Raw genomic sequence first — 18,782 nt, 5'->3', positions numbered from 1 at the left:
TTTCAAAGTTTAAACACTACAAAAAAATCTGTGTGTTGTTGTCTGGGGATGATTTTTCAGTGACTCGCAGTGTGAGCCTTTAAATCCTTTATAAATATGTGTTTTATACATGTTTTCTGTATGCATATGCAAATGACTATTTAAAAAGCATCATGGTTCATCACACAGTTTGTAATTGTTTACACCTTAATAAGGGTCAGGCAAACTTTTTTTTTTACTCGTAGGCCACATTAGGTTATACAATTTTGCATAGGGGCTGGGCCAGGGGAAGAATATATGTGTCAGGTTCTGGATGGTTGCCGTGGCGCCCAGCTGGCACCGCCCCTTGACACCGGCTGACTCGCATTTTCTGATTACTCCTCTGGGTTTTCACTTGATGAAAACTTGTTTATGCTCGGTTATACTCGTTGTGCTTGTTGGACTTTGTTGCACTTCGGTGGAACATTCTGAGGGATTCCTGCAAGTTCTGTTTAATTCTGACTAGTTTGTAGTTTTGCCTGTGTTTGATCCGTTTTGTTTTTTGGTCTTTCTTTCTCAATTAAAATGTGAGGACGTCTACGCAAATGAGTTCCTACTTCCTGCTTCCCGATCTTTTTCGTGACAATATTTGATTTTAAGTATCTGCCAAAACAGTTTTTTTTTTCAATCCGGTACACATCATTAAATTTGTTTTGAAACGGCTTGTATTAAAACAAAATACTGCAACATTTCCCTTTGTTAAGCACTACATTTTATTAAAATTTGTTAAAAATTCAAAAAATGTGTTTTTTTTTGTGGTGAAACACTTGGTGTGGTATTGTTTTTTGTTGTTGTTTTTTCCTATTAAAAAATTAAACAATTTACGAAATACAAAAATATGTAGCCATGATATATCCATCATTTTAATGTTGCCCTATCGGGTAGTGAATTTTATATGATTCGTGAAGAATTCATATTTTCGGGCGAGTTCACTAGGGGATTTCAGGGTCAGGATAAAAATCCGACACAGTGACTTAGTTCATCAACAATTAAGCACAATTTATTTATGAGCTTGTTAAATCCCACTCATGGGATCCGGCTTCCGTGTAATCCCAAAAATTATGACTCGTTTAGAAGTTGTTTTAAACTACCAGTAAATGCCCTGTCATTATTGTTCTGTCACTTCTCCAATGGTGTCAGTGGAAAATCGTCCATGGTTCTTTTTTTTCTTCTTCTCATAATTAACCAAGGGCCTGAATGCCAACTTGAAACTGAAAACCTCTCTTGGTATTATTGTCCCATGCGCAGAATTCCCAATGTAGTTATGGCCACCGATCGCTTAGCTGAGAACAGATGGCGTTCAATGTGAATTTAGTGTGCCATCTTTTGGATAAATTTGGGCATTTGAACAAAAGAGAAACAGTTATTGGTGGTGATTTGTTAACATTGTAATTTGCTATTTCGGTCAGCGGGCCTGAGTCATTAGCATATGTTATGTCATGCCTGATGCAAACTAACCTCTTTTGAAGCTATCTAGGGTTCTGTTTAAAACAATGCTGGAGTTTGTGTGCTGGGCAAATCAATATAAACCATTTGGGGCACTTCTAATGTTTTGTATTACACCAGGGTTCTCCAACGTGATGCCCAAGGCACCAGGTAGCACCCTGAGACCATCTGAGTAGCCAGTCTATTGGTTCTGGGCCTACTTTAACCTCATATAGTTACAACCTGGCAATGACATGGTTTTAGAAAATGTAGATGAAACTGGTAGCTTTTCACGCTAATCGATAACAAAAAAGCCAGCTTCAAAAAGTTTTGCAACTCGTGTATTAGACAATACTGACTGGCATGTGCAGCCCTTTGAGACTTTTTTGTGATTTACAGCTATCATTAAATGCTATCTATCTATCTATCTATCTATCTATCTATCTATCTATCTATCTATCTATCTATCTATCTATCTATCTATCTATCTATCTATCTATCTATCTATCTATCTATCTATCTATCTATCTATCTATCTATCTATCTATCTATCTATCTATCTATCTATCTATCTATCTATCTATCTATCTATCTATCTATCTATCTATCTATCTATCTACCTTGGTCATATCCCTCAAGAGGGGTGACCGACAGCAAGACAAACACATACAATAACAAAGAAAATAAAAGGGAAACAAAAAATAGCAAAAAACACTCACAAAAATGTTTGGACCATGGCCAACCAAATTGCCCTCGACACCTAAGTTGGTCATGCTTTCGTTCCTTCAGATAAAACGGGACACAATAGGCCATGTCACTCGGGTCAGGGTGACACAACACACTCTTTTTTTTCAACAGCAGGGCCCGACAGCTTTCACTGGTTTACCCCTGCCGCATCATACAGGTGCCCAGCCCATCCTTAAGAACGCATCCAAACATCCCACTATCCTTTTACAACACCTCTCCACTCATTTCTATTACCAACAAGAACTTGAGCTTCCACTAGATTTAGACCTCTTTCCTGCAGTGCATTTATAACACCATCCATCCACATCAATCGCGGCCTTCCTCTTGGTCTCCTTCCATATACATGCTAATTGACTAAATTAACCACTTAACCACTTACTCTTGCTTAAACATATTGTCTGGCCTTTTAATCGCATCATTTCAATTTTGTTCTCTGCGTTACTAGACAAGCACACTGATAAGCTCTGTTCTCTGTCTTACAGGTTTGTCCTTCTTGTGATCACCGATGGGACACTGAGAGACAACTAAAGATATTCATTGTTGATGGATTACATACGACAAGCCTGACAAACTTCTCAGTTGCACAAGGAAATTTGACTATGTGGGAAGCCAGCCATGAAACAACATGGAAGACAAGAGATGGACATTCGAAAATCATCGAACAAGATTGACTCAGTAGGGTGTCAACGGTGGACAATTTAGTCAATGTTTTTTGTTTTTTTTCTAAAAAAAGATCGATTTGAGAAGTTAATTTATTGGCATGTGTAACTCAATTAGGGTGACCATTTGGAGATGGAATGGGAGTGAGTTGCAATGTGAACCTTTGGCAGTATTCCAAAATGCCTTATAAGTCTATAGCAATCAAATAACTGAATATTTTTAATCCCATGGATTAAAAGTCGCTTCATTGCAACTTGGACGTGATTCCTCCTTCTATTTTTTGATATTCCTTGTGGACCACCGCTGGACTCTCTTTTAGTTTTGCTATAATTCAAAATGGCCTCTCTATGGAGAGTTGCTTTGTGGACGTTGTTAAACACATGGACTTTTTATATGTGTTGCTGCGAAACAACAAGGACGAGCAGTTCCAGCAAAGCGGAGCAAGCGGCCTCATCCGTGGAACGAGTGAAGCGAGGATGGGTGTGGAACCAGTTCTTTGTTGTGGAGGAGTACACCGGCACAGAGCCCCTCTATGTTGGAAAGGTAAGGATGGGATTTTGTTCCACACAGTTGCAACATATGCTACAAGGAGTCATTTTTTTGTGAATAAATCCCCTTATTTATATTAGTGCAGTGTTCATTTGACCTGTGAAAATTGATGGGTCCCAACAGAGATCTATGGCTCCCCAAAATTTAGTTTTATCCAGGTTGAAATTGTAAATCGGCGACAAATATATAATATAAATCTATATATTCATTCGGTTTTAATCATCACAGTTTATTGGTAATACAAAGCAAGTTATCACTTCAGATTTTCCAATTCATATATTTTTTTGTTTTGTTCGTTTTCCTCAAAAATCGAGCCTGTCTTGCAATGTCAGAGTTTTTTTTGCTTAAGTGTTCATTTAAATAAACATTAGTCCCTTTTAGTTTTTTTCCTTGCTTAAGGATTTCATGTTTCCGTTTTCTGCTGATAAATCTCATGATGGTCGCCTTAGGTCGGTTCTCACCTCTTGTTAATTGGTGGCATGCTTCTATGTCCTCAGCATTGATGGATATGCCTTTTTTGCTCATAAAAGCAATGACCTGTTGCTCAGCAGATATATATTCTATATTCTTATATATATATTCATTTATTCTTCGTGGTTTGCTGTCCCGCCACTGTTGTAAAGCCTTCTCAAGGTCCAATCCATTATCATCCTCCTCATAGCGTAACCAGGAATATAATTGAGTCCATTTTGGCAGAAAAATCCTTGCTAGGAGTATTGTTTTCTTTGTTTTATTTTGTCGAATCGTTGGCTTCAACACACGTGTTCGCGGTCTTCTGAAGAATTTCTCCGCCGTTTTATAATGTATGCAATCCAGTTTTTTTGTCACGCTGGGTGCACGCATCATAGAACATGTAGCCTCCATTATCATCCTCCTCATAGCGTAACCAGGAATATAATTGAGTCATTTTTGGTAGAAAAGTCATTTTCTTGCTAGGAGTCTTTTGTTTATCATCTTTCGTCGAATCGTTCGCTTCAACACATGTGTTTTCCTTGCCTTTGCGGTCTTCTGAAGAATGTCTCCGCCGTTTTTTCGTGCCGGAATTATTGCCGTTGTTACCACCTTCTGTATTGTGTTTCGACTTATTACCGACACTGAAGAAATGACCAATTTTTTGTTGATTTGCACCTAATACCAACTGTTTTTTCGGAGGCATACTTCTCTTTCACTCGACAACAAGCACCACAACAATGACGTCATCTCGAAGCAACGAGATCCCCTTGGCCGAGATCGGTGTGCAGACGAAAACCCGAACCGTGAGACCAAAACAACAAGGGCACAGCTGCCTGACGAAAAGTTTGGAGTGCGGTAAATCTTTGTTTAAAAAAAATAATAATCGGGTAGTAATGACAGTTTTGTGTCCAAAAAGTTGCGTCCCAGGGACGCACGTTGGTTTGAGACTATGCGTCCCCAGCAAAAATGATGCGTCCCTGCGTCAGGGACGCAGGAAAACGAAAACACTGTTAGTGTTTAGGTTCCCTGGAATATTACTTCATAAACACAGGTAAGCAAATCCATTGGGGGGCTGTAAAGGAAGTATAAGGGGTACCTGAAATATCCAAATCAATCTGAAAATGTACGCTGTTACATTATTTAGAAAGGAATATTACATATTGGAAACATTTCAGGAAAGCATAAATTAAAATTAGGTTCTTAATTAGACAAGGAAACTCATTTGTGTGCAGAATTATACACGAAAAATGCCCGTAATCTAAGTAGAGATGAGTAGTTCAGAAAAAAATAATAAATTAATACTTTTTCCGGTGCAGTGGTGACTCGACAAATTGGGGGTCCACTCACAGGGTCATTTTAATAGCGCAGGGCAGGAACTAAAACTAGTCACCAATTTCTGAAACTATTAGTTGAATGATCTGTATACCGTAAATTCCGGACTACAGAGCGCACCTGATTATAAGCCGCACCCACCACATTTTAAGAGGAAAACCGATTTTGTACTTACACAGGCCGCACTTATATATAAGCCGCATGCGCCCACATTAAAAAAATGTAACACAAACACAAAATTAACCCAAACCCGACTTTAAGTTCCGCGATTGAAACTGAATGTCCTTCATTTAAGTACACAGTCCAAAAATCACAGCCGGCAAAATGAACGGAAAATCATACCGGTACTTAAGGTTTGACAGTTAATGGTAGCAACACGCTAGCAACACGCTCGCAACACAGTAAACGAATCTGGTAAAAAAAAAACATACCGTACTTGTAAAAATCACGGTAAACCGTACTCATCTTCCTCAGTGTCGGAAAGAAACTTTGTCATATAAACGTCGTCCCACGCTCCCGCAGCCTCACTCGCGCTGTCACTGTCGCTTGAACTCTCATCCACTCCTGATTCTGTGCCCTCCTCCGTCACGCAGCAGACCAGCTTTTCGGAACCCGTTGGTGATGGTGGATTTTTTGATGTGCCTTTCTTTTTGCATTTTGCATGATGAGGGTATGTTAACGCTAATTTAATTTGTGCACAAGCCAAGAAGTTGCAGTCTTCTTCGGCGCATATATTCCAGCGGTCTAAACCTTACCTTTTGGACTCGAGCGCTGCTGGTGGCCGTTAGAAAAATTACATAAATTGGCTGCATCACTGAATAAGCCGCAGGGTTGAACGTTTGGGGAAAAAGTAGCGGCTTATAGTCCAGAATTTACGATATGTATACAGTTTTTTGTTATTTAGCATGCAGTTTATTTAATTATGTGGCATGTATTATTTAAACCCTAGAAAAAATAGGTAAAAAAAAAATATAGATGTGATTAAACATCCTGCAGATTTGTTAAAAAAACTAAAACCAATTAGGCACAGTGCTTGGCCAGTAGAGACGTTAATACATGAATAAACCATATTTTAGGGACAGGCAAATAAATAATAGATTAGCATAAAGTAAACATTTGTCATCCCTATAAACCGAGAACAGGCTCATTAGAAGCCGTCGAACAGTAAATAAAGCAACTGTGTGCATTTTGTGAAGTAGATTTAGTGGTCAACTGCAAAGCCTGTAAAAAAATTAAAAAAAAAAAGAAACAAACAAAAAAAAAAACTTAACGGTTACTCAAATGTTGACGTTTGACTTGTTTAATGTTTTATCAACTGACGTTTACTCTTCTGACTGCATTTATTTAATTCTAAACATAATTGTCATTCACAATCTGCAGTGTTCTGGTTTGCCCGCGTCCCTGCGTCCTAGACGCATCATTTTTGCTGGGGACGCATTGTGTCAAATCAATGTGCGTCCCCGGGACACAACTTTTTTGACACCAAATTGTCATTATTACCGATTCCTATTTTTTTTTTTTTTTTTAACAAAGATTTACTGCACTTCAAACTTTTCGTCAGGCAGATCCGCCATTGTTGTTTTGGTCTCGCGTCGATCTCGGAAAATCAAGTCAAGTCAAGTCAAGTCAACAAATCAACAAAAATTTGGTAATTTCTTCAGTGTTGGTAATAAGTCGAAACATAATACAGAAAGTGGTAACAACGGCAATAATTCCGGCACAAAAAATTGGCGGAAAAATTATTCAGAAGACCGCAAAGGCAAGGAAAATACGTGTGTTGAAGACAACGATTTGACGAAAGATAATAAACAAAAGACTCCTTGCAAGAAAATGACTTTGAAAATTGGACCTTGAGATGCTTCAGGTTTCCCTAAAACAAAAAGCAGGACAGCAATATTATTTTGTATAATGTACAATATTTTTGTGAACTGAAAAATCTGAAGTGATAACTGCTTTGTATTACCAATTAAGTGTGAAGATTAAAACTGAATGAATATATGGATTTATATAATGTATTTGTCGCCGATTTACAATTTCAACCTCTATAACACTATATATATATATATATATATATATATATATATATATATATATATATATATATATATATATATATATATATATATATATATATATATATATATATATATATATATATATATATATATATATATATATATATATATATATATATATATATATATATATATATATATATATATATATATTTATCCTTTCATAAATCCAGGTTTCAATTTTCCTTCTCACAACTATGGTAATCTGTCTTTATTGTGGCATTAGTGGCATTAGTGGTTAGCATAGCTGCCTTCCAAGCAGTTGACCTGGGTTTGATTCCCAGCTAATGCAAGATTATAGACAAATTTTGGGGCGGCATTGGCTCAGGAGGTAGAGTGCTCGTCTCGGGATCAAGAGATTGTAGTTCGAATCCCGGCTGCTCCGTGTTACATTTCGAAGTGTCCTTGGGCAAGACACTGAACCCCTAATGCCCCCAATAAGCAGGTTAGCACGGCCGCTAATGTGAAGCACACAGTAAAAGCGCTTTGGGAAGTCTTGACTTGAAAAGCGCTATATGAATGCATTTCATTTCCCTCATATCACAACACTCCATCATCAATATTTAAATACTCTGCACACGCAAGATTAAAAATCGCATGGGTAAGTTGAAAATATTTGTTCTTGATCTGCAAAATGCAAGATTTACACCAGCTTTATTATTTACCGTTACAATAATATATCTGTTGTGAATGGTGCTGGAGGAATTGGGAAATTGGCTTTGAAAGTCCTTAAAATGTGCTTGCAGTTTGCCACCCAAAAGGTGTACAAACACTGTAATATTTTTTTCTTATTTTTTGCATTGCCTATGCTGAAAATGCATTGACTCAGCTGGAAGTTGGCAATCAACACTTTCAGTATCACAGGGATTAAGCCAAAGCCGAGTGCCTCTCAACTAGAAAATTGCAACATGTTTTTAATGTATTTTTTTTCTTTTTTTTTTCCTCCATTAATATGTCTTCAGCCAAGTCAGCAGACTTGCCAGGCTCATTCTGTCTTACAACCTGGCTACTCTGCTAATGAAATCTGATTTACCAATAAAAAGGCTGCTCACGTCACATTAAACTGGCAGCTTGGATCAGTACATTTGGATAATGAATTCTTGCGGGGCTGAATGATCCCGGCGCTATTATATTCCTTTTTTTTCAAAATGTGCAATTTAAGTGCGAGCGGAGAACGTGGGCATTCGACTGATTGAAATATGCTTTGTGCTAGAAAGTTAAATCAAATTATTGATATATATATTGTTGACATGTCAAATGCTATACACAGAAAAGCAACAATTAAACAGATGTAAGATTTACAATGTTTTTTTTGAGCAGATTGAAGAAAAAAACATCTGTTTTGTTGCACCCAATTTTAGAGGATTATTTTTCTGAAAAAAATAATCTTGCAATCCCTATTAACTCTGGATGTCTGTGCCACTTCCATCAAATTGACTCGAGTATGAAGTACTGATACCACTACTGCTTCAGGTTTCCCGTAAACAAAAACACACCCATCAAAAATAAAGCAGTTTAAAAAACTTAAGACGAAATGAAAAAAAAAAAAATGAGTTGTATTCTGTGCAGGATCTTTGTAAGTCAATACTGCGTGCAGGGTTGGGTAGGTTACTTTAACTTGATTACTTTCAATGACTTTTGGATGACGCCAATACCAAATATGCTAATAAAAGACGAAAAAAAACTAAATATGCATAAAATCATGACTCACAACACGTGGTAAGCTTTCTCTCCTGGCTTTGATCTCTTTGATCTCGACAGAAACAAAATGAAAATAAATCCAGACAGCTTGCCAACATCATTTTTGCCGTTCCATGTGTTCCGTTACTCCCCAAGCCTGCACAAAATGGAGTCATTTTATTCATATAATGTATTATTGCAAAAGTTTTACGGCTTACAAACGTCATTTGGTTTTGACAACAATTCTTTCACTAGATTTTCATTTTTTTTTCCTTCTATCTTTTGACGCATGATACTAACATTTTCGGGGGCTTCTTTAGTTGGTTGCAAGATACAAAACTTTATTTCATCACATGTTTTTAGAGGAAGTGCAATGTTGGCAACAAGATTGACTTGGTATAATTGGAAATTATTTGAATTCAACACAAACTTTTTCTTCTTTTTCCCTGTTTTTTTTCTTTTTTTTTATTACTTTAAAAAAATCTCATTGTGTTTATTTTTTCCTAGCTGTTACTTTTTCTTTTTGTTCTCTATTTACTTACTTTACTTTCCTTTATTTCTTTATTTTCTTTTTTCTGGCTTTTTTCACAATTTTTCCTTCTTTTTGTTTCTTTTTTCTCAGCTTTTCACTACTTTTTCATTTTGGTATGTCTTTCTTTTTTCTTCTATTTCCCCCTCCCTTTAAGTCAGTTTGTGCATAATTTTACATAATATTTGGTCATATATGGATGAAAGAAGCAAAAACAACCTGAAGAACCGTTCTCGACCCGAAAGAGCCGGTTCTCTTTAGCGAGCCGAGCCGAAAAAGCCGGTTCTCGAAAAACTCTACTGACTTTACTTTTCAACTTCGTTCCACATTGACTTCAAAATACCGCATTTAGAAAACAGTGTCAGGGGAACCCGTGTATCTTTACCTTCATGCACTGTAACTTTGACTTAATTGGCTTCTTAATTCGCAATTTCGAGCCCTGATTTTTGTGGGCTGGTTAGATTTTCTTGTGCGCTTGCACACACGCGCAACTTAGAGGTAACATTGGTTACAATCCTGACCATCTCTGTTACGGACAGCAAATTCTCCTTGATAAACCTCCGTGTCGATGAATGGATATCGATCAAGTGATATATAAAAAACATCAATGCAGGTGACATGAAATATCCCCACACATGCAATGCATATACATTGAAAAATGAATTTTCCAATTTAAAAAAAATCAAATCAGCTTCTTTCTGGAATGGCACTTTCCTAAAGTTGAGTATAAAGCTTGTTGCATCACCTCGCTCGCTGGCAATGATTGGGTTTTGGCATCACTGAGCAAGCTGACTGCGCGGCTCATTGCCATCACCCGAAGGGGGTAAAGTGACAAGAAATATAAGGCTTCGCACTCCCTCAAGTCAACCTGCAGTGCCCCACGGTAACGCCTGGGGCACCTCTCGCTCATATCCTATGTATGAAGAAGAAGATCTTACCCAAGACAAATCAAAGAAAATCAGAAAAAAAACACACTCACAGTATTCTCTTTTGCCCGCGTCCCTGGGTCCTAGACGCATCATTTTTGCTGGGGACGCATAGTCTCAAATCAACGTGCGTCCCCGCGACGCAACCTATTTGACACAAAATTGTCATTATTACCCGATTACATTTTTTTTCAAACAAATATTTACCGTACTCCAAACCTTTCGTCAGGCAGATCCGCCATTGTTGTTTTGGTCTCGCGGTTCGAGTCTTCGTCTGCACGCCGATCTCGAGTTGTGTGGTGAAAAGTCCGTCTCTTTTTCGGCTCAACTCATTCAAGAGAGCCGGCTCTCAAATGGCTCACTTGCTTTGATTCAGATTCAGATTCAGATATACTTTATTGTCATTCTTGTACACGTGTATACAGAACGAAATGTCTTCGGTGTCGGTAATAAGTCGAAACATAATGCAGAAAGTGGTAACAACGGCAATAATCCCGGCACGAAAAAACAGCAGATACATTTTTCAGGAGACCGGGAAGGCAAGGAAAACACGTGTTTTGAAGCGAATGATTCGACGAAAGATAATAAACAAAAGAATACTCCGCGCAAGAAAAGGACTTTTCTGCCAAAATGTACTCTGTTATATTCCTGGTTACACTATGAGGAGGATGATAATGGAGGCTACATGTTCTGTGATGCGTGCACCCAGCGTGTCAAAAAACTGAATTGCATAAATCATTTCGCAATACGAACTTTCAGAAAAGCACATTGGATCGGCACAACGACATGAAAACCACAAATTAGCTATGGGAATTCCGTTGCTGCGTTTGGACCTTGAGAAGGCATTACAAGTGTGGCGGGACGGCAAACCACGAAGAATATATGAACTGAAAAATCTAAAGTGATTAAAACTGTATGAATATACAGACTCATATTTTAGCAATATTATTTTGTATAATATACAATATTTTTGTGAACTGAAAAATCTGAAGTGATAACTGCTTTGCATTACCAATTAACTGTGATGATTAAAACTGAATGAATATATACATTTATATATTTATTAATATATTTGTCGCCTGATTTACAATTTCAACCGCGATAAGACTAAATGTCGGGGACCCATAGATCTCTGTTAGGAGCCATAGATTTTTGAGCATGCGGGTCCCCGGGACCTTTCACTTTTTGGAGGTAAAATAAACACTGTAAATGTGAAAAATAACAAAATAGTTTTGGACATGCTTGCATTATTTCTCAATTCCTCTCAAAAGCATTGCTATGGAAACAGTGTTGTGTATTGGCACCGAGCCATCCCTTTTTGGGTATCGTAGTCATCTCTTATCGTAGGAAACATTTTTGTTCAAAGCACTATTGATCCATTTATGGTTAGACATTCGGACATTTTAAGCTGTCGCCTGTCACATAAAATGATAGGGCAAGCCAAAGTGGCCTGCAGGCCTTGAGTTTGACTCATACAGATTATGGCTTTAAAAAACACAACTTTTAAAAAAAATATAACTCACCTGAAACTGGACTAACAGAACCAACTTGAACCTGAAATCGAACTTGTAAACCTGTCTTTAAATGGTCTCGGATTGGATCAGGGCCTGTACTGGTACAATTTGTTGGAGTAATACTCAAATCTAGAACTTCAATCCTTACATTGACTTATTCTGGACTGTACTTTATATACTTTCCAAGACTTGAACCTGATTTTCTTTCCAACACTTGTTTGGGTTCACTCTAGACCACAGGTGTCAAAGAGGCGGCCCGCGGGCCAGATCAGGCCCGCTAAGGGATTGAATCCGGCCCGCGAGGCAACACTCAGAGAAGCGCACGAGAATAACAAGCTGCAGGTTGAAATATGTCAACTTGATGTTGCCAAAGCCAGGTTCCTCGAACAAAGACACTGTACTTGTATTTTTCTCTCTCTCTCTCTCTCTCTCTCTCTCTCTCTCTCTCTCTCTCTCTCTCTCTCTCTCTCTCTCTCTCTCTCTCTCTCTCTCTCTCTCTCTCTCTCTTTTCCACCCGTTTTCTCCAACTCTCTGTCTGTCTCTTTCACTCTCCGTGTCTCTCTTTTTCTCTTCCTTTGTTGCTTTTTGTCTCTTTCTCTCTCTGTGTCTTTTAACATCTTTTGCTCTAACTTCCTTTTTTCCTTTTCTCTCTTCTCTTTCCCACTTCCTAGCTGAGAAAAAAGAAACAAAAGGAAGAGAAAAAAGAAGGACAAATTCAGAAAAAAAGAAAAGAAAGAAACAATGAAAAAAGGAAACAGAGAACAAAAAGAAAAAAGTAACGGCTAGGAAAAAATAAACACAATGAGATTTTTTTTAAAGAAATTAAAAAAAAAATAGAAAAAAAAACAGAGAAAAAGGAGAAAAAGTTTGTGTTGCATTCAAATAATTACCAATTATACCAAGTCAATCTTGTTGCCGACGTTGTACTTACACTAAAAAATGTGATCAAATACAGTTCTGTATCGTGCAACCGACTCAATAAGCCCCCCAAAATGTTAGTATTATGCGAGAAAAGATAACAGGAAATAAAAAGAAATGAAAATCTTGTGAAAGAATTGTTGTAAAAACAAATTACGTCTGTAGGCTGTACAACCTTTGCAATAATACATTAGTCAATTCATTCAAACGTGAAAACATATTTTGCATTGCCGGAAACTCAGCAAAATGTAACGTGATGTCAAGTTTTGGACATTTTTGATAATGACTTAGTTGCCACACTTGGGATTGCTGTTGCTCACTGTTGTTTCAAGCGTTGCTCACCGACTTTGTGTGAACACTCAGACCCGTAAGGAAAATTACAGGGAACATTGGTGGAGACCTGTGGGTTCAGCCTTTTCTTTTGTTTTATTAAACCATCTCGAGGGGTTGACCTTCAGATTAGACAGGAACATTTAGCAAAAACCGTGTGTTTGTGCATGCATTGGTGTTAAATATGCTGGGTTGGATTACTTTCAATTACTTTTGGATGACTCCAATACCAAATATGCTAATAAAAGACAAAAAAAAACTAAATATGAAAAAAATGACTACATTTTGTGCAGGCTTGGGGAGTAACGGAATACATGGAACGGCAAAAATGATGTTGGCGAGCTGTTTGGATTTATTTTCATTTTGTTTCTCTCGCATTTTATGTTCGTTTTGCCGGAGATCCAAGAGATCAAAGCCAGGAGAGAAAGCTTACCACGTGCTTTGAGTCATCATTTTATTCATATTTAGTGTTTTTTGTCTTTTATTAGCATATTCGGTATTGGAGTCATCCAAAAGTCATTGAAAGTAATCCAGTTAAAGTAACCCTACCCAACCCTGGTCATAATTCTATTCATATTTAGTTCCTTTTGTCTTTTATTAGCATATTTGGTATTGGAGTAATCCAAAAGTCATTGAAAGTAATCCAGTTAAAGTAACCCTTCCCAACCCTGTAAATATGTGTGTTTAATTGTGTATAAGCCGCCAATTTGAATAGCTCCGCCGTTGATAGAGTGACAGACAGAGCGGTGTACCTCGCCGCAGGGGGGAGAATTGCATCATGCCAGCAGAATGATGAACTCATTTTCTGTGTGACTGTGTGTGTTATGCAGGCGTCAACCAAGCATGCTTTGTGTGAGAAATGTGTGAGCACTTGTGTAATTTGAAGAAATTTACATTGTTGCCAGAATTTGTGCAATGAAATTAAGGCAGAATGAAAACGTTCCAGGCACATTCACCGTGTCATCGAGTTAATTCAGATTCAGATCTACTTTATTGTCATTCTAGTACACGGGTATACAGAACGAAATGTCGACACATCTGACCCGCACAGTTTCCTTGAGTGTACAGATATAAATAAAATGTTGTATTGAGTTGGAGTATTGAGTACTAATAATATACTAAATAATTATGGCTATGTATAGTATTTTACAGTAGCGCAAATAGTGCAAGAGGAGCAGCTAACCAGATGTGCAAAATGGGCAGTCAGGTAAACAAGTCAGGTAAACAGTAACAATAACACTGTAACAATAACGCTGTAAGTACAATAGTGCAGAGAAACAGATGTGCAAGGAGTGGCTAGCTATAAAGAACTGCCAGTAGTGCAAAAAGTCAAACAAAACCAACAGATGTACAGATTAGCAGCAGTTAGATTTACTATGTGTTTGATTGACCGTTTAACAAATGTTAAGAAATGTAGATATCGAGTGTTGCACATAAATAATTGTGCCCAATGACAATGTAAAGAATGATTTCATAAATTGATAAAACATATACAGTGAGACCTAGGTTATCGCGGTTAATGGGGACCAAAACCACCCGCGAAAAGTGAAAATCCGCGAAGTAGCCCTTCAAAAATGCTTAAAACAAATATATATATATATATATATATATATATATATATATATATGATATATATATATATATATATATATATATATATATATATATATATATATATATATATATATATATATATATATATATATATACAGGGAGTGCAGAATTATTAGGCAAGTTGTATTTTTGAGGATGAATTTTATTATTGAACAACAAGCATGTTCTTAATGAACCCAAAAGTCTCATTAATATCAAAGCTGAATATTTTGGAAGTAGTTTTAGCTATTTTAGGAGGATATCTGTGTGTGCAGGTGACTATTACTGTGCATAATTATTAGGCAACTTAACAAAAAACAAATGTATACCCATTTCAATTATTTATTTTCATCAGGGAAACCAATATAACAGCTCATCATTCACAAATATACATTTCTGACATTCAAAAACAAAACAAAAACAAATCAGTGACCAATATAGCCACCTTTCTTTGCAAGGACACTCAAAAGCCTGCCATCCATGGATTCTGTCAGTGCTTTGATCTGTTCACGATCAACATTGCGTGCAGCAGCAACCACAGCCTCCCAGACACTGTTCAGAGAGGTGTACTGTTTTCCCTCCTTGTAAATCTCACATTTGATGAGGGACCACAGGTTCTCTATGGGGTTCAGATCAGGTGAACAAGGAGGCCATGTCATTAGTTTTTCTTCTTTTAGACCCTTTCTTGCCAGCCACACTGTGGAGTACTTGGATGCGTGTGATGGAGCGTTGTCCTGCATGAAAATCATGTTTTTCTTGAAGGATGCGGACTTCTTCCTGTACCACTGCTTGAAGAAGGTGTCTTCCAGAAACTGGCAGTAGGACTGGGAGTTGAGCTTGAGTCCATCCTCAACCCGAAAAGGCCCCACAAGCTCATCTTTGATGATACCAGCCCATACCAGTACCCCACCTCCACCTTGCTGGCGTCTGAGGCGGACTGGAGCTCTCTGCCCTTTACCGATCCATTCACGGGCCCATCCATCTGGCCCATCAAGACTCACTCTCATTTCATCAGTCCATAAAACCTTAGAAAAATCCGTCTTAAGATTTTTCTTGGCCCAGTCTTGACGTTTCAGCTTGTGTGTCTTGTTCAGTGGTGGTCGTTTTTCAGCCTTTCTTACCTTGGCCATGTCTCTGAGTATTGCACACCTTGTGCTTTTGGGCACTCCAGTGATGTTGCAGCTCTGAAATATGGCAAAACTGGTGGCAAGTGGCATCTTGGCAGCTGTACGCTTGACTTTTCTCAGTTCACGGGCAGTTATTTTGCGCCTTGGTTTTTCTACACGCTTCTTGCGACCCTGTTGACTATTTTGAATGTAACGCTTGATTGTTCGATGATCACGCTTCAGAAGCTTGGCAATTTTAAGAGTGCTGCATCCCTCTGCAAGATATCTCACTATTTTTGACTTTTCAGAGCCTGTCAAGTCCCTCTTCTGACCCATTTTGCCAAAGGAAAGGAAGTTGCCTAATAATTATGCACACCTGATATAGGGTGTTGATGTCATTAGACCACACCCCTTCTCATTACAGAGATGCACATCACCTGATATGCTTAATTGGTAGTAGGCTTTCGAGCCTATACAGCTTGGAGTAAGACAACATGCATAAAGAGGATGATGTGGTCAAAATACTCATTTGCCTAATAATTCTGCACTCCCTGTATATATATATATATATATATATATATATATATATATATATATATATATATATATATATATATATATATATATATATATATATATATATATATATATATATATATATATATATATATATTTATTTATTTTTTTTTATGATTTCATTTTATTATTATTATTTTTTAGACCCGGTTAATGGGGACCAAAACCACCCGCAAAAAGTGAAAATCTGCGGAGTAGCGATGCCCCTTCAAAAAAAAAAAAAAAAACTTTGCAGTACACCCCCCCTGTATACAGTACAATACAGTACACCATATGGAATACGGTTTGAGAGAGAGATTCTTGTTAAACAATCAAACAGTAACTTAACTTACCTCTTACAATAAGTTCTTTTAACCTCGGATTAGGTTTGCATCCAGGCTGATTTTCTTCGCCCTACAATCGTGGATCCAAATAACCAGTGCATTTTCCATTCGCACCATGGTCTTATTCTAGGTGTTTACAACCTTTTTGGCATCTTTCGTGAAAGATAATGCAGCAGTTTTGCGGATGTTCTTCTCTTCCGTCTTTATGTACCGTGGATTCATTCAGGCCATACTGTCGCGCTACGCTAGCGTAGCTATTTCCTGCTTTCAACTTGTCCAATAAATTCACTTTTTCGTTAATCGTTAACATCTTTCGCTTTTTCTTCGGTTCACTAGATGCACCTAGGGATAAAGAGCGTTTGGGAGGCATCAAAAAGGGGTTCAAAAAACTTTTAGACTTAAAAATTCACCGCGAGAAAAAGGCTAACTAACTGCAAACTATGGCAAGAAGCGTACAGTACTGTACTGTATACGAGGTAAGCGTGGTCTACTGTAGTGAATGGGCCAATGGGGAGTCGAGTATTCAGCTTGCGTTTATGGCCGTGACGCTTAGCGTATACGTGCATTTCTTTGTGTTTTAAAATGTTGTAAAATGATGCAATTACTTATTCTAATTGAATATTTTGTAAAATAATATAATTTCTAATTTTAATGTAATATTTTTCATTATTATTATTTTTTTTTATTTATTTTATATGTATATATATATATATATATATATATATATATATATATATATATATATATATATAATAAAATGATGACTCACAACACGCGGTAAACATAAAATGTGACGGAAACAAAATGAAAATAAATCCAAACAGCTTGCCAACATCATTTTTGCCGTTCCATGTATTCCGTTTCTCCCCAAGCCTGCATACAATGTAGTCATTTTATTCATATTTTGTTTATTTTGTCTTTTATTAGCATAATTGGTATTGGAGTAATCCAAAAGTAGTTAAAGGAATCCAGTTAAAGTAACCCTACCCAACCCTGCATATTGTCAATCAGGGTTGGGTAGGGTTACTTTAACTTGATTACTTTCAATTACTTTTTGGATTACTCCAATACCAAATATGCTATTAAAAGACAAAAGAAATTATATATGAATAAAATGATGACTCACAACACGTGGTAAGCTTTCTATCCTGGCTTTGATCTCTTTGATCTCCGGCAAAACTAACATCAAATGCGGCAGAAACGAAATAAAAATAAATCCAAACAGCTTGCCAACATCATTTTTGCCGTTCCATGTATTCCGTTACTGCCCAAGCCTGCCACAATTTAGTTTATTTTGTCTTTTATTAGCATATTTGGTATTGGAGTAATCGAAAGGTAATTGAAAGTAATCCAGTTAAAGTAACCCTACCCAACCCTGGTTATGTTGAATTTAAGAACTGCAGAGCCCCTAATGTTGATGCCCAGGGAATGTCTGAGCATCCAATCACATTAGAGGGAAGAGTCAGTCTGATTTATCGCTAATCTTTTAAGTTCCCATTTGGTCTACTTTTACAATGACTTTGAACATCTCATTTAGAAGAGCTGTCCTTTGTCGAAAAGGTGTATATTACCACCAGAAGTTCAGAGTCTTTTGTCACATCCTAAATGATGATAGGTGTATCGAGCCTGGGGATGAAATTAAACCGTGATTGCTATTAGGTGCCAGAATGACAAGAAAAAATGGTCGACTTGCTCGAACTACCAGGCACGGAATTGAAACCTGGATCGTGTTTGATATTAAACTGTGGCAATTACATTCAAGGGTTTTTGATAATGCGGAGTTTGAGAAGTTCATTTACTGCTTTGGTCGTGCTAAAAAAGAGTACTCCTCAAGAGTTGGCTGCCAGAAACTCATTTTAATTACCGTAAATTCCGGACTATAGAGCGCACCTGATTATAAGCCGCACCCACCACACTTTAAGAGGAAAACCCATTTTGTACATACACAAGCCGCACCTGTATATAAGCCGCATGCGCCCACATTTAAACATGTAAAACAAACACAAAATAACCCAAACCCGACTTCAA

General features: G+C 37.3%; 1 protein-coding gene across 1 annotated transcript in view; it reads left to right on the top strand.

Moving 5' to 3' along the window:
* Positions 1–2,682: 2,682 nt before the first annotated feature.
* The window catches only part of cdh22 (cadherin 22), a 163,475-nt gene continuing 147,375 nt past the window's right edge, over positions 2,683–18,782 (top strand). The window contains exon 1 of the mRNA XM_088339075.1: positions 2,683–3,393. Within this exon, the coding sequence (XP_088195201.1) occupies positions 3,187–3,393 (207 nt within the window). The 5' untranslated portion in view covers positions 2,683–3,186. The remainder of the gene's footprint in view (positions 3,394–18,782) is intronic.

Source organism: Urocampus carinirostris, chromosome 6 (genome assembly GCF_059441175.1).
Source record: "Urocampus carinirostris isolate Australia breed hairy pipefish chromosome 6, RoL_Ucar_1.0, whole genome shotgun sequence".
In the NCBI taxonomy this organism is placed as follows: domain Eukaryota; kingdom Metazoa; phylum Chordata; class Actinopteri; order Syngnathiformes; family Syngnathidae; genus Urocampus; species Urocampus carinirostris.
This window is presented reverse-complemented; position numbering and strand designations above follow the sequence as displayed.